Below are 14,291 nucleotides of genomic sequence, written 5' to 3' on the forward strand. Positions count from 1 at the left end.
CCTTTGCAACTTCAGAGAGAATCAAAATGATGTAACAGGCAGGAATCTTTGAATTAATTTTTGTATTGATTTTTTTGCAAACATTCTTTTGATCCAAAAAATTATATAAGTGCCTTCTTTATTAGCACTAATGATGAGATAATACTCATTGAAAAAATGAGCACTCAAAAATACTCAATGAGCATATTTGCCTGTACCTGTGATACTAATGGGACATGGAAGATCTGAACTGAGCTACTGAAAACTCACATAAATAGACTTTATTAAAGATTTTCAACTGAGTGAACTATAGAAAAAGGCTGAGTGCCTTAAGTCCTTGGGCATTTTGCATATATACATGTAACGTATTTACATAATAAATGTATTGTGTACAATAAAGTTACTTATAAGTGAGGGGCAAATCCAGGAGATTAAACTTTCTCCCTTCTTTGACATTAGAGACCTCACTGGCAGTTCTCAAAGATAAATTTAAATCTCCACGTACATAGATAGATTTGCATATGTTTAATGGAACTTATTTGATTGTGTGGATATATATTCTGTAGTTTGTATAAATGCAAGAGCCTTGAACTCTTCTCCTTCCTTTCCTCTCAATTAATTCACTGGTTTTGGAGGTTAGCCATCATAGGCTACATTTAGTTGTGTTGCACTTGTGATAAGTTAATCATCGTAGATAAAACTCAATGAATCAAAACAATTTTTCATAGAAAAGACAAAGCCATAACTCCAAATATCTCCACTTTCATCCTTCCTTCAGTTAGCTTTTGTTGCTGAGCGCAGTGTCAAATGTTATGGGATATCCTTTTTGTCAGTTTGTGTCAGTTGTCCTGGCTGTGTCACATCCCAGTTTCTTGTGCACCTCCAGCCTACTCACTGGTAGGGGAACATGAGAAACAGAAAAGGTCTTGATGCTTTGTAAGAATAGTTCAGCAATAGCTAAAATGTTGGTGTGTTACCAACACTGTTTTGGTCACCAATCCAAAACATAACACCACATGAGCTATTATGAAGAAAATTAACTCTATCCAAGCTAAAACCAGTGCACCTTTCTATTTTCTCCTTTCTTCTTTCTGTCCAAAAACATGACTATAACATGCAAAAGAATGTTTGACAACAATTACTATATTACAATCTCATTCTTCAATTTGTGTAAGATGGTGTGTCTTTTCTAAAGTCAAATCAAATCAATTTATAACATCTGAGGTTGTGTCTGTAAAAGGCTTTTATGTAGCTGGTATGGACTATTTATAAAGATCTTAGTTTTCAGCTATATAGCTTTACTTCTTATATGCTAAGTCAATATCTCCTCTTTGGGATAGAAAGTAGTATCTTACATGCTTTTAAAATGGAAAATGAGTCCCTTGATCTGCATTTTTCTGCCTTCAGTAATATCCAATGGCATTAACAATGAATGATATTTAAAAGCTTGGTTCTGCCAAATCTCAGCAGCAGACTGCAAGCAGAAATATTTGTGAGCTTTCTTGGAGTAGGAAATCTAGCTGCTATTACTATTTATGCCATCATCTATTTGATATAAATACTTAACAAAGATTGCAGGGACTAATCTCACGGGTCTTTTATTCTTCACGAATCGGCTGCAAAATATTAATGAAATTAAAGACCCTGGCAGGGTAGAGACCTGTATAGTCTCTATGGGGTGACAGGGAGAGATGAACAATTCTAGTTCATAAATTATTTGTTTTTCATAGTGTTTTAGCGCTAGAGATTCTGGATAACCTCGTGTTTTAAAGTAATGAAATTCAACATAAAGAGAAAAACAATTCTTGTTTGTTGTGCTAAGTCATGTGGTAACTTCTCATTGACTATAACTACATGATAAAAGCGTGTTTTCAATAGTGGAAGGTGATCTTGTCTAACCAGAGATAGTAACTTTAACTAAGGGATTCTGTAAAATTCTTCTAGATAAAGTAAATAAGTAAACATTAAAGGAAGCAAATGCATCATACTGAAGCCCACAATTGCCGTGTTGTAGTCTGAGCTCTGAATCTAACACGTTTATACTTAAATGTTTCAAGTAAGGCTATTTGTCTGGCTAATCTTGTATCTACTCTTGTTTCTGCTTGAAAAAAATAATGAAAAGGACAGTTATTCCAAGTACTTTGTTATTTGAGACAAGTATTATTCAGTAGCAGTCAGAAGAGCAGTCTGTTATGAGTAATTGTGTTGTGGGTGTGCTCTTTATTTGGAGAAGCACAGTAACAATTGAGATTTGCTACCATAAATATTTGCAATCACAAATTCCTTATAGATTTTTTTTTCCTGCTTTTGCAGTGCTTGTTTGGAACTTCCTTTTTATGGTAAGCAGTGTTGCTAGCTATCAGTCTCTGTGTTTGAGTGTTCAAAGAAAGCAAATGCGTCTGCAGCAGATATGTTTAAAAAATCTAAGAAGTCTTTGCCCTCCAGTAACTATCTTCCATTTTTTGTTGCATTCAAAGATAACCTTTGGAGGCATGCCTTTTTCTGGAAAACCAAGTTCTAACAGCAGAAAAAATTTCAAAGGCTGTATGGAGAGCATCAACTACAATGGCAATAATATCACTGACCTTGCCAAGAGGAAGAAATTGGAGCCTTCTAATGTGGTGAGAACATAATTTAATGGTCATCTAAACTTCTGCTTGTCATTCTAGGGAAGGTTTGTGTGTGTGTGTGTAGCAGATACCCTTGTGATGTACTGTAATGATGTAATATACAAAACAAAGTTTATTAAGTGCCCAAAGATCTCATTGTAAATACTTTTATGACTTTTTTTTTTTTTTAATATTTTAATTTTTTATTATCTCTGAGCATTTTACTTCTGGGAGTTAAGTTTCAGCTTTTCAAAATTAACCTTCAGTATCATATAACTAGTTTTTAAAAGAAAACAGATGGACCCCATCATAGTGATCTACAACTAGGGTAGACAAGATTTATTATTAAATCAATTGCAGATTTCTCATGGCTTTAAATCCTGGTATTTTCCATCTGTGCAGAGCTAGTTGGATTGCTGAAGTGAAAAATCACCGGAAAGAGATGGTTCTAGATCCCTTTTCTGGTAGCTTTAAAAAGCCTCAAGGTGCTCATCTTCAAAATCATTATTTAGCTTATTAACATTACAAAGTTTAATAATATTTTATTCTGGTGGTAGTTTTTCTTTTCTTTTTTTCTTGCTTAAGCACTTATAGTTGCTTTAAAGCAACCTTAAAACAAGTTTAAACTTGTGGCTTTATAGGCAGGCTGAATAAGAAAAGCCTTTAATTTGTATATCTTTAAGGTTCTAAATGTTCCTTAAAATATTTGATGACTTACACAGGCAATGTGGGTAGGAAATGAATGTATTATTACCGTGAACTTCAGATGGCCTGAGTAAGTTGTTCAAGGCCTTCTTCTGTACAAGATTACAATCTTCACAACCCCCTGCTAGCAATATGTATGGTTCCACTGTTGCTTTTTTTTTTTTTTTTTTAAGTATTACATAGTAAAGATTTATACATGCAATAATGATAAAGTCCAAAGGGTTGATTACCATTTCATTATTCCTTGGATAGTAATATTGATGTTTCATGTAATTGTATGAACAATATGGCTAAATGAGCAAGGTTATAAGGAAGGATAATTCTGAGTATGTGATATAAATCCTGAGTCTGTACAAACTCAGTAATATAGCCTGATATTTAGAACCTTTTCTATAAATGAATTTTTTCAGCGTTGTCAAAGCCAAAGAGAGTGATATATATGTCAAAAAAAAAGAAGACTACCCTTCTAGAATTTTTTTCAATTAATTTTTTTTTCAAAATCACCTGTGATTTCCTGCTTGCAGTGCATATTAAACTTGTAATTTAAGCACATTTTTCAAAGATTGATAACTAATTCAGGAAAGGATCTTTGTACACAAGAAGTTTTTTTTTTCCCTTTTTGCACCAGTCCAGTCCACTGTAAGTTAGTAGAACATTTTCTTAAAGTGTCTTCCTGAACAGAAGTGTTACTTAAGAGATTTCTGTAGCAGAAATACCTCTCAAGAATGCAGCATAGATAGCAGTCCTAAAGTCTCTGTAAAACCATCTCTCTATTTTTTTTTGGTTGTATTTTTAGTTTGTGTGGGTTTGGTTGGTTTTTGTTTGTTTGCTTTTTTTTGGGGGGGTGGCGGGGGGAGGACAGGATTGTTGGTTGTTTTGGTTGACAGGACAGGCTTGTTGGTTGGTTGTGCACAGGTTCTTTTACCTGTAACATGAAATCAAAATCCACATCTGTGGCTTTGTCAGTGTTAGTGCTTCATCAAGAAGCTGTGACATGCTAATTTAATTTGATGACTCTCTTGATTTCCAATATTAAGAATATCTATAAAAATAGAAGTGACCTTTGCTTTCAGTAATATTACTTATATTGCTTCGACTCTTCAAAAGCAAAATCTATTTTACTCTAATTAAATCAACATGGATTTGTATTTTTCTTACAAAAGACTTTTTCTCCTAGTTTTCAGCCTGATTTTTCATAAAAAATAGAGTTGGTTGAGACTACTGTAGTTGATAATCATGTTTCTGATGATGGCTCTTAAGTAATCCAACCAGGATCAAAGCTCCATTGTAGGAGATACTGTACAGATGCATAATAGTTGGCACACCCTGCCCTAAACAGTTTATTATATGAAAAAGCAAAACAAAATGTAATGAAATGGAACAGAGGTGAAGTAATCAATATGTTTATAAGAAGTAGCACAGGGGAAAAAAAGAAGAGGAAAGAAGAATATGAAAGAGGTGTGAGACAGAAGGAAAGATGTTCTTATAGGCAGATTTCAAAAGTCACAGAAAAAGGAAATGGACAAGTTAATAGAATGAGGAGATCTAGACAATTTAAGGAGATAATCTTGATTTGTCTCTGAACAAAAATAAAGTTAATAAATAAAAATCTTTAGGTCTCTCATACATAGGTGTTATGACTATGAGTGCACCACCAAGAGTCTTCTAACATTTACTTAAATGATTAATTCCTTTTAGCTTTTGAGATTAACAATATAGGGAAAAAAAAGGGGGGGGAGGGCGGGGAGAGTGTCACAGTCCTCTGTGATAGAAAACATAGCAACAAATCTTTGGGGAGAATGAGTAAGATGGATGGTCTTGAACAGTTGTTCTTACTAGTGGAACCTGATTTGTTTTCATATTAGATAAATGAGACAAATGATAAACATCTCCAAAAGGGAGAAAAGGAGAGCCACGACAAATAATAAAAGTGTCTGCTTTTCCTCTGAATCAAGTTGCAAACAAGAGTTGGCAGTGACTAAATAGAACAGTAGGTGCTAACTCTTTTTTACAGCTTGGTTCAGGTCTAAGACAGAAATAAAGACCATGCTTACACAAAGTCTTGCAGTCCATCTTTTCTGTGTTTATCTAAAAGAGTAAGTTGATTTATGGTTTGTTTGCTTGTTTACATTTACAAGCACTAAAGTGTAATATGCAGCACTTTCCCAAAGCCTGTAACAGAAAAATTCTGAGAAGAATCATATTTGCTGCCCTCTGTCTTTACATACATTAGGCCTACATTCCACCCACTTCAGCAGCTGCTCTACCATGTATTACTGAGAGCAATCGTGCAAATTTAACATAAGTGTTTTCTTTAAAGTATTTGCATTTGCCAAATATTATGTTAGGAACAAAGATGAGTAATAAGCTATTTTAAGAAAAATATTGAAACAACATGACAACTATTAGCTAGAATATTATTGCCTTTACTGTATGCTCTAACTTGATTTAACAGGTACTGTAGTGTTAATAAACTCATGAGCTCTCTTTTGCAAGATAGGTATTCATCCATTATCTCTATTAATTTAGAATTTTTTTAAGGCCAGGTAGTATTTCCACAAGGGATAAGATCTGAAAGCAAAAATCCTTTATAAAAGGTAAACATGAAGCTAACTTGCAAGACAGAGATCATGATACAAAGATCAAACTGACCAAATTAAGATATTTTCATAATTTCCCTTCCAATGTATTATAAGTAATTCTTTAATAAGGCCAACAGTTTTTCAGTATAAATGCACATATATGAGTATAAATGCACACTGTATGTTTGATTTGACTTCCATATCACTGCCCAGAAAGGTATTCAGCAAATTATTATAGAATTGTAGAGTAGTTTAGGTTGCAAGGGACCTTAAAGATCATCTAGTTCCACCCCCGCTACCATGGGGGGACACACACCTTCCATTAGACCAGGTTGCTCAAAGCCCTGTCCAGCCTGGCCTTGAACACTTCCAGGGGTGGCACATCCACAACTTCTCTAGGCAACCTGTTTCATAACCTTCATTCACCCTCTGAGTAAATAATTACTTCCTAATACCTGATAGTAATATGCTCTTTTTAAAAACTGTTAACCCTTGTCCTGTCACTACACTCCCTGACAAAGAATCCCTCTCCTGCCTTCTTGTAGAACATCTTTAGATAATGGAAAATGGGTTTAAGGTCTCCCCAGAGCCTTCTCTTCTATAGCCTGAAAAACCTCAACTCCCTCAGCCTGTCTTCATAGCAGAGGTGCTCTAGCCCTCTGATCCTCCTCATGGCCCTCCTCTGAACTCATTTTTGTGCTGGGGACACCAGAGCTGAATGCAGTACTCCAGGTGGAGTCTCACAAGAGCAGAGTAGAGAGGGACCTCGACCTGCTGGCCGTGCTTCTTTTGATGTAGCCCAGGGTACGGTTGGCTTTTTGGGCTGCAAGCACACATTGCCAGCTCATGTTGACCTACTTGTCAACCAACACCCTCAAGTCCTTCTCCTCAGAGCTGCTCTCAATCCATTCACCATCCAGCCTGTATTTGTGATTGGGATTGCCCCAGCCCAGATACAGGACCTTGCACTTGGCTTTGTTGAACTTCATGAAGTTTGCACAGGCCCACTTCCTCAAGCCTGTCTAGGTCCCTATGGATGGCATCCCTTCCCTCCAGTGTGTCAACCACACCACACAGCTTGGTGTCATCAGCAAACTTGCTGAGAGTGCAATTGATCCCACTGTCCGTGTCACCAACAAAGATGTCAAACAGCAACTGTTCTGATACTGAGTGCAACCATCTAGCCAATTTCTTATCCACTGAGTGTGCCATCCATCAGATCCATGTCTGTCCAATTTAAAGACAAGGATATCATGGGGGACAGTGTCAAATGCTTTTGCACAAGTCCTGGTAGATGACATTAGTTGCTCTTTCCCTATCCACCAATGCCGTAATCCTGTTGTAGAAGGCCACCAGATTTGTCAGGCTTGATCTGCCTTTAGTGAAGACGTTGGCTGTCACCAATCACCTCCTTATTTTCCATGTGCCTTAGCAGAGTTCCTAGGAGGATCCATGATCTTGCCAGGCACAGAGGTGAGGACTGATGTGACTGTACTTCCCTGGGTCTTCTTTTATTCCCTATTGAAAATTAGGGTTATGTTTCCCCTCTTCCAGTTACTGCGAACGTCACTGCACTGCGATGACTTCTCAAATATGATGGACAGTGCCTTAGTAACTTCATCTGCCAGTTCCTTCAGGACCCATGGGTGTATCTCATCAGGCCCCTTGGACTTGTGCACCCTTAGGTTCCTTAGGTGGTCACAAAGCTCCTACAGTGGGCTGTTCTTCATTCTCCCCATCCCTGCCTTTGCCTTCTGGGGCTTGGGATTCAGAAATTATTCTGAATCTACACAGAAGGATCTCTTTCTCTTTGAAAAACAGGGATGCTTTTATAGAGACAAGCTGCAAATTAGTTCTAATTTTTAGCCTAGACCTAGTGAACAATGTGTATCCAATGGGCTTAAATTAAGACAGTCCTTTTGTGAAGTACAATCTTAGTGGGAATTGGGAATCCAGTTGAGATTATTCTAAATGTTTCAACAGGGAAAATACCATTTTAGCTAACAGAGAAATTAGAATTATATGTTACTTCCTCAAGAAATCTCTTATGCAGTTAGTGTTTATGATAAATGAGCTCACTGATGTGAAAAAGGATTTGAATGGATTCGGTTCCATTAACCTTAATAGGTGTTATATGTACAAGTGTCTCATGCATCAGGATATGAAAGCCTTATTTTTATGAGGAAATTGTTAGTTCTTCACAGTAACAAGACAGAAAGAGAAACTTAAAAATGTCTAACAAAATGCTTTCTGAGTGCTTCTTGTCATCTGTGACTAGTGTCTCTGACTGAATTGTAAGATGCAAGTTCTTACAAAATGTTATTGTCCTCTGTGCCTACACTGAATTACCTTATCTATGTAACAAAATATATTTCTAATCCATAGTATGACTACTACACTGAGAATGTTAACAAAGGGTTGCAGAGTGTATTTCATCCAAATTCCATTTTTTTTTTTTTTTTCTGTATGTAAAACCTATGGTTTAACCAAAATATGTGTATCACACTTGGAAATATTCAGACTGAAAGTATCCAAACAAATGTGTTAGCATTTCAACATAGTGCTTCGTTGGCTGAAAGCTTGAAATGAAAATCTCTAAGCAACTTTTAGACTGAAATAAATAAATAAATAAATAAAGTCAAGCTGATCAGTATCAAAGCAGCTAAAGGGAGGTCCTTTGGCTTTACTGAGAAAGTAGTTGTCATTTCTGTAGTTCACACTCCAATTTGAAAGATTCCTATAGTTGTTTTAGCTAATCATTTTCCTTAATCCTTAAATGTATTTTGTTACCCGTGGAACATACATGGTATATGAAAAGAACATGGTTTCTGATGTTGCAATTTTATCATAAAGATAGGAACAAATCTTTTTTTGAGATCAGCAAAGAGAAATCTCTTCTTTAGTTCCAGAGTAATGGAAACTCCAATGTTTTGTGATTGATAATGGAGGTAACCTGATAGTCTAGCTACTACTTGTATTACTGGCTAATGTAAGTAGACTGTGTGGCAGTATAATTTCTGACATTCTGTAGGAAAAAGAGGTAGTTATGCAGAATACATCTAAGAATAAATCTGAGCGCTCAAGAAAGTCTTTATTATTTTTATTTTGTTAGTTGTGACATGGCGATACTAAATAAGAAACTGAATCTGCCACGTAGGTGTATCATGCTGTGACATAAATAAAGTGTTTTCATTCCTTTAAAAAGAGATTTTTTTAGGACTTTGTCTAAATTAGTCATGTCTATAATCAGTCATGTCTCAAAATGTCTGTTAGTACACAGACTTGCTTCCTTATGACATTATCTAGCCCATTTCCAACTGAAAACAAGTACTTCTAAGAAAATTTACTTAGGTCTTCCACCCACACATCTTAGAAAGTTACTATCTGGCATCCAAATGCTCTAATTTCCCTCAAGGTGATTTTTCAGGTGCATTTATCCACTATGAATAATAATAAAAAAAAAGTGTTTGTCATTAAAGGAATGATATGTAACAGAAAGTCAGTAAGTTGGAGTTTAAAATATTTATGTGCTAAAAATTATGTCTTACTCTGACTGGGATTCTGAACAGTGCTCAGATGAACCTTCTATCTAAATATCTGAGTACCTCTGAAAATGTTGTTCAATCCTTAATAATTTTTATTGTTGAAGCAAGTGGCAATGGAACTGCTGCTCTGATCATCTGATACTGCATCAGACAAAATCTTTCCTTATCAAATTAAATTGAAATTGCTACAGAGTATCATTTTGCCACAGTGCATCAGAAAACTTAACCATAGAACAAGGTCCTCTTTGCCACATGGTAGAACAGTTCTTCAGTAGAGCAAGTCTTCCTGTTCTATTCAATGAAGCATTAAAATATCAGTTCTGGACAGAGATCTCCTTAGAGGAATGTGGTTTAAAATAAGAGCTTTACATTGCTTATTATATTTAAGGAAAAAAATGATGTCTATAATACAGTCTGCCATTGTGTTCTCTTATGAGAAATGACATCTGAACCAGAGTGAAAAATTTATGTCTGTAACTCTGGTCTTATTTACAGGTATGTTTTAAAGCTTTTGCGATCAGTATACCTGACTGGATTTTTGTCAGTTTCCCTAAGACTGAAATTTTATAGTGTGCAAAACTCAACTCCTTTTACAGAGAAAATGATTAATTGACCAAAAATATTAGGCATTGTTCATGATCAGCCACTCCAAATCATTCAACTTCATGAAATAAAGTATTAGCTTGTCTAGTATTATCCATCAGAAAACATAACAGAGAAGCTAGCTGTTCACAAGGTATTATATGTCCTTCTTTTACAACCTCACACATTGTACTGATTTGACATGGTGATATAAGGGTATTTTGAAAACTTTATTTCATGAACTATTGCCCTCTTATAGATTTCTTTGGTTACCATGAACAAGTTCAAGTTTCTCTTGGATTCATTTCATCATCTTTGAACTGGGAATATTAATGCGTTCCTCTAAGCTTTTTGTTAGACTACAACTCTTCAGGGCAGAGACTGCCTCTTACTATGTGTATGCACAGTGCAAAATATAATTAGGCCACTTCTTTGGCAGAAGCCTCTAGGCAAAACAGAAATGTCAACAAACACCTTATAATAATAACAATAATGATAATATTAATAACACATTTTTACATGGAGCTTACATTGACTACAGTAGTCTCTGGATTGAATGAAACCTAGAATGCTTTTCTAGAGGTAGCTATGAATTTAGTGGAATCTTAAAATTTTGCTTATGTTGTTACTTTTTTGTGTGTGTTTTACTTAGGGAAATTTAAGTTTTTCTTGTGTGGAGCCACATACAGTGCCTGTCTTTTTCAATGACACCAGTTACCTTGAGGTTCCTGGTCGCCCAAGCCAGGATCTGTTTTCAGTCAGTTTCCTTTTCCGAACCTGGAACCCCAATGGACTTCTTGTCTTCAGCAACTTTGCAGATGGCCTGGGCAATGTTGAGATTGACATTAATGAAGGCAAAGTCAGCGTTCACATCAATGTCACCCAAATCAAGAAGAACCGAATAGACATCTCATCAGGTAAGTGTGTTTTTTGTTGCTTTTTTTTTTTAAATTGATATAATTTGTGTTGGTGTTGTTTAAAAGAATAATGGAGTTCAAAATTGGAAAAATTGCTTTACAAAATTTAAAATTGAAGTTGCAACAGTACACTTATTCATACTTAAGCAGATCCTTTATTATGCGTCTCAATGAGTAAGAAGTAGAAGAAGAAAACAGTTGTTAGATAAGAGACAAGTATTCTTATTCTGTGATCAAAACAAGAAGACATATCACTCCTTGACTGTGAGGCAGCGTTGCTTCTTACTTTCTTTTTTTTTCAATCAGTCTTTCAGTCTTCTCTGCAAAAATATGTGCTTTCAAAAGGGGATGATATTATATCCCTGTGTGGAGAGTAGCCTAATAATAATGAAGCTCTCTCTCTCTCAAAAAAAAGCAAGTTGTTTTAACCACAGGGCTGGTGTGAAAAATACCATGGCATTTTCTAAATATTCTGCAGAGTCATGCTGGAGAAGTAAGAAAGCTTTCAGTACCTGTCTAAGGAAGTTTTGGAAAAATACTGTGCAAAAGAATTATAAATCGTTAGGTTTGTTTCTGGAAGTTAAGGTGTGTGTTTGTTTCAGTCTTTTAAAAATACTTGATGTATCCCAGGGTCCTGAGTGAACTGGTTGATGTAGTTACCAAAACACCCTCCATCATATTTGAAAAGTCATGGCAGTCAGGTGGAGTCCCTGGTGACTGGAAAGGGAAATGTCACTCCAATTTTTAAAAATGGTAGAAAGGAAGACCATGGAACTACAGACCACGCAACCTCATCTCTGTGCCTGGGAAAATCATGGAACAGATCTTCTTTGAAGCCATGTTAAGACATATGTTAAGGTAGGGAGGTGAACTGAGACAGCCAACATGACTTCAGGAAGGGCAAATCATGCATGACCAATCTAGTATGGTCATCATCTATCTTCAATGATGGAGTGACTACATCAGTGGACAAGGGAAAATTAACTCCTGTCATCTACCTAGACTTCTGTAAGGCCTTTGACATGGTTCCACACAAGATCCTTGTCTCCAAATTGGAGAGAAGTGGATTTGAAGGGTAGACTATGCAGTGGATAAGTAACTGGTTGGATGGCCACATCCAGAGAGTTGAAGTTAATGGCTCTATGTACAGGCAGAGATCAGAGACAAATGGTGTCCCTCAGGGGTCTGTAGAGGGACCGCTTCCATTTAATGTCTAGTAATGATATAAACAGTGGGACGGAGTGCACCCTCAACAAGTTTGTGCATGACACAAAGCTGAGTGGCACAGCCAGCACAACAGAAGGAAGGGATGCCATCCATAGGGACCTAGACAGGCTTGAGAAGTGGGCCTGTGCAAACTTCATGAAGTTCAACAAAGCCAAGTGCAAGGTCCTGCATCTGGGCTGGGGCAATCCCAATCACAAATACAGGCTGGATGGTGAATGGATTGAGAGCAGCTCTGAGGAGAAGGACTTGGGGGTGTTGGTTGACAAGTAGGTCAACATGAGCTGGCAATGTGTGCTTGCAGCCCAGAAAGATAACTGGAACAGGTTGCCCAGGGAAGCTGTGGATGCTCTTTCCTTGAAGTTGTTCAAGGTCAGGTTGATGTGGCTTTGGGCAGTGTGATTTAGTGAGAGATTTCCCGGCCCATGGCAGGGGGGTTGGATCTAGATGATCATTAAAGGTCCCTTCCAACTCAAAGCATTGTATGATTCTGTGATTTTGCTAAATCGTACTTTCTATCTAAATATGGGCATTTCTGGTTCAGCTATGGCCAATATGATGTTTGCAATGTCACGTCCATTTGTTAGCAAAGTCATGACCTAAGTATGAGTTGGAAAATACAAAGTTGATCGCAAATAGGTCTAGATATACACACACATATACACAAAGTATTTGAAGCATTTTATATGTCAGCCTAGTTACTTAGCCAAAATTTTTCTTCATTCTATAGTGAAGGTATTTCAGTCTTCATTGATAGCATTGGCTGCAATGAATGGCAATGTTTTTTATGTCTACTGTTTGATTTACTGTTGAAAATATATTATCTCTGTAGTCAGTAATATAAACAGGGAGTTAAGAAAATGTAAAAAAAATAATAAATATTTTAATGAGAAAAGGTTAAAAGGAGAGTAACAATTCATTTGGGAAGAAGTTTTCTCTTTTCACCCCATTAATGAAATAGAGCTGAGCATAAGGTGAATTGAATTGTTTAAATATAGAAGTGAATAATATTTGAATAGTAATTACAAGAAATCAGAATTCACCTGTTTTGTAAAATGAACATTTTTAATGAAAAATATATTAAATTTTCTTCCACCATTGGAATTTTTTTGAGCACAAAAATCAATACCGTAGCTTACAAGTTAGTGTTTCATTGCCTTGTTATATAAATACACTCATGAAAGAATTAAGTACTGCTTTGGTTATACTCTAGGGTCTTGAACACGAGTTTTTTTTAAGGTGCTGGCATTTCATAGTTAGGAAAAACAGGTATTTATCAGCCTCATGCTTTCTTATTTAGCTATGTCTACTCAAAACTCCAGCTTACAGATAGAAGTGACTAACACTGATACTTCTTCATGTGCTTCCTTGTACCTTTTTGGTCCTGGAAAGATTTCACTGTTGATTGTTTATCAAATATTATGACAAATAAAGATTTTACCAACTCACTACTAATTTTGCTCAATGGTTATCTTGTAATGAACCCAATTTTCAGATTGCCTTAAGTTTGCATTCTGGAAGGTAAACACACATGAAAACTGCTGAAAGGCTAGGTTTAGTTTCTCCAGACCTTCCCCCACAGCAACAAAAATTCCCCAAGTCCTGCAACGTAAAACCAAGTTTCATATTCTGAATTTATTCTGAAATAATCTGAATTGAATATTCTTCGGAGTAAATCTTTTCAGTCTATTTCAGTCTATTTTCTATTTTCTATTTCAGTCTAAATCTTTTCAGTCAGTTCACATAATATCCCAATGATCACATGCAGCCATTCATTTGTATTGCTGTAACATTTTTCTTACTCTCCATACTTAGTCCAATATCATAGTTTGGATATCTTGAAGAGTTAGTACTTTCATTTGTCATTATAGTTTTCACCATAATAAAAAATAAATATATTATTTTATATTATATTATGGACATTTTACGTTTGCTTAGTTGTCCTGTGAAAGCCTTGATTTTTTCTTGCTACTTAATTCAGTGCATGTGAAAATAACTGTATATGTGAATGTAAGACAGTAAAATATGACACCTGCCAGGGAAGACTGCAGAATGAATGCCACTGTTTTGAGCGTAATGTCACAGCAAGCTTCTTGTTACCTTCTTATGCAGGGAATTAATAGACTTCAGCATATAAACCAGCTGGAC

The 14,291-nt window shown here is 36.0% G+C and overlaps 1 protein-coding gene across 21 annotated transcripts in view; it reads left to right on the forward strand.

Moving 5' to 3' along the window:
• CNTNAP2 (contactin associated protein 2) overlaps nt 1–14,291 on the forward strand; it is a 1,168,055-nt gene that overhangs the window by 558,684 nt on the left and 595,080 nt on the right. For all 21 annotated transcript variants that reach the window (XM_083826978.1, XM_083826979.1, XM_083826989.1 and 18 more), the window contains 2 exons: nt 2,457–2,600; nt 10,655–10,919. In XM_083826978.1, the coding sequence (XP_083683104.1) occupies nt 2,457–2,600; nt 10,655–10,919 (409 nt within the window). The remainder of the gene's footprint in view (nt 1–2,456; nt 2,601–10,654; nt 10,920–14,291) is intronic.

This window comes from Anser anser, assembly GCF_964211835.1.
Source record: "Anser anser genome assembly, chromosome: 2".
NCBI classification, from domain to species: Eukaryota; Metazoa; Chordata; class Aves; order Anseriformes; family Anatidae; genus Anser; species Anser anser.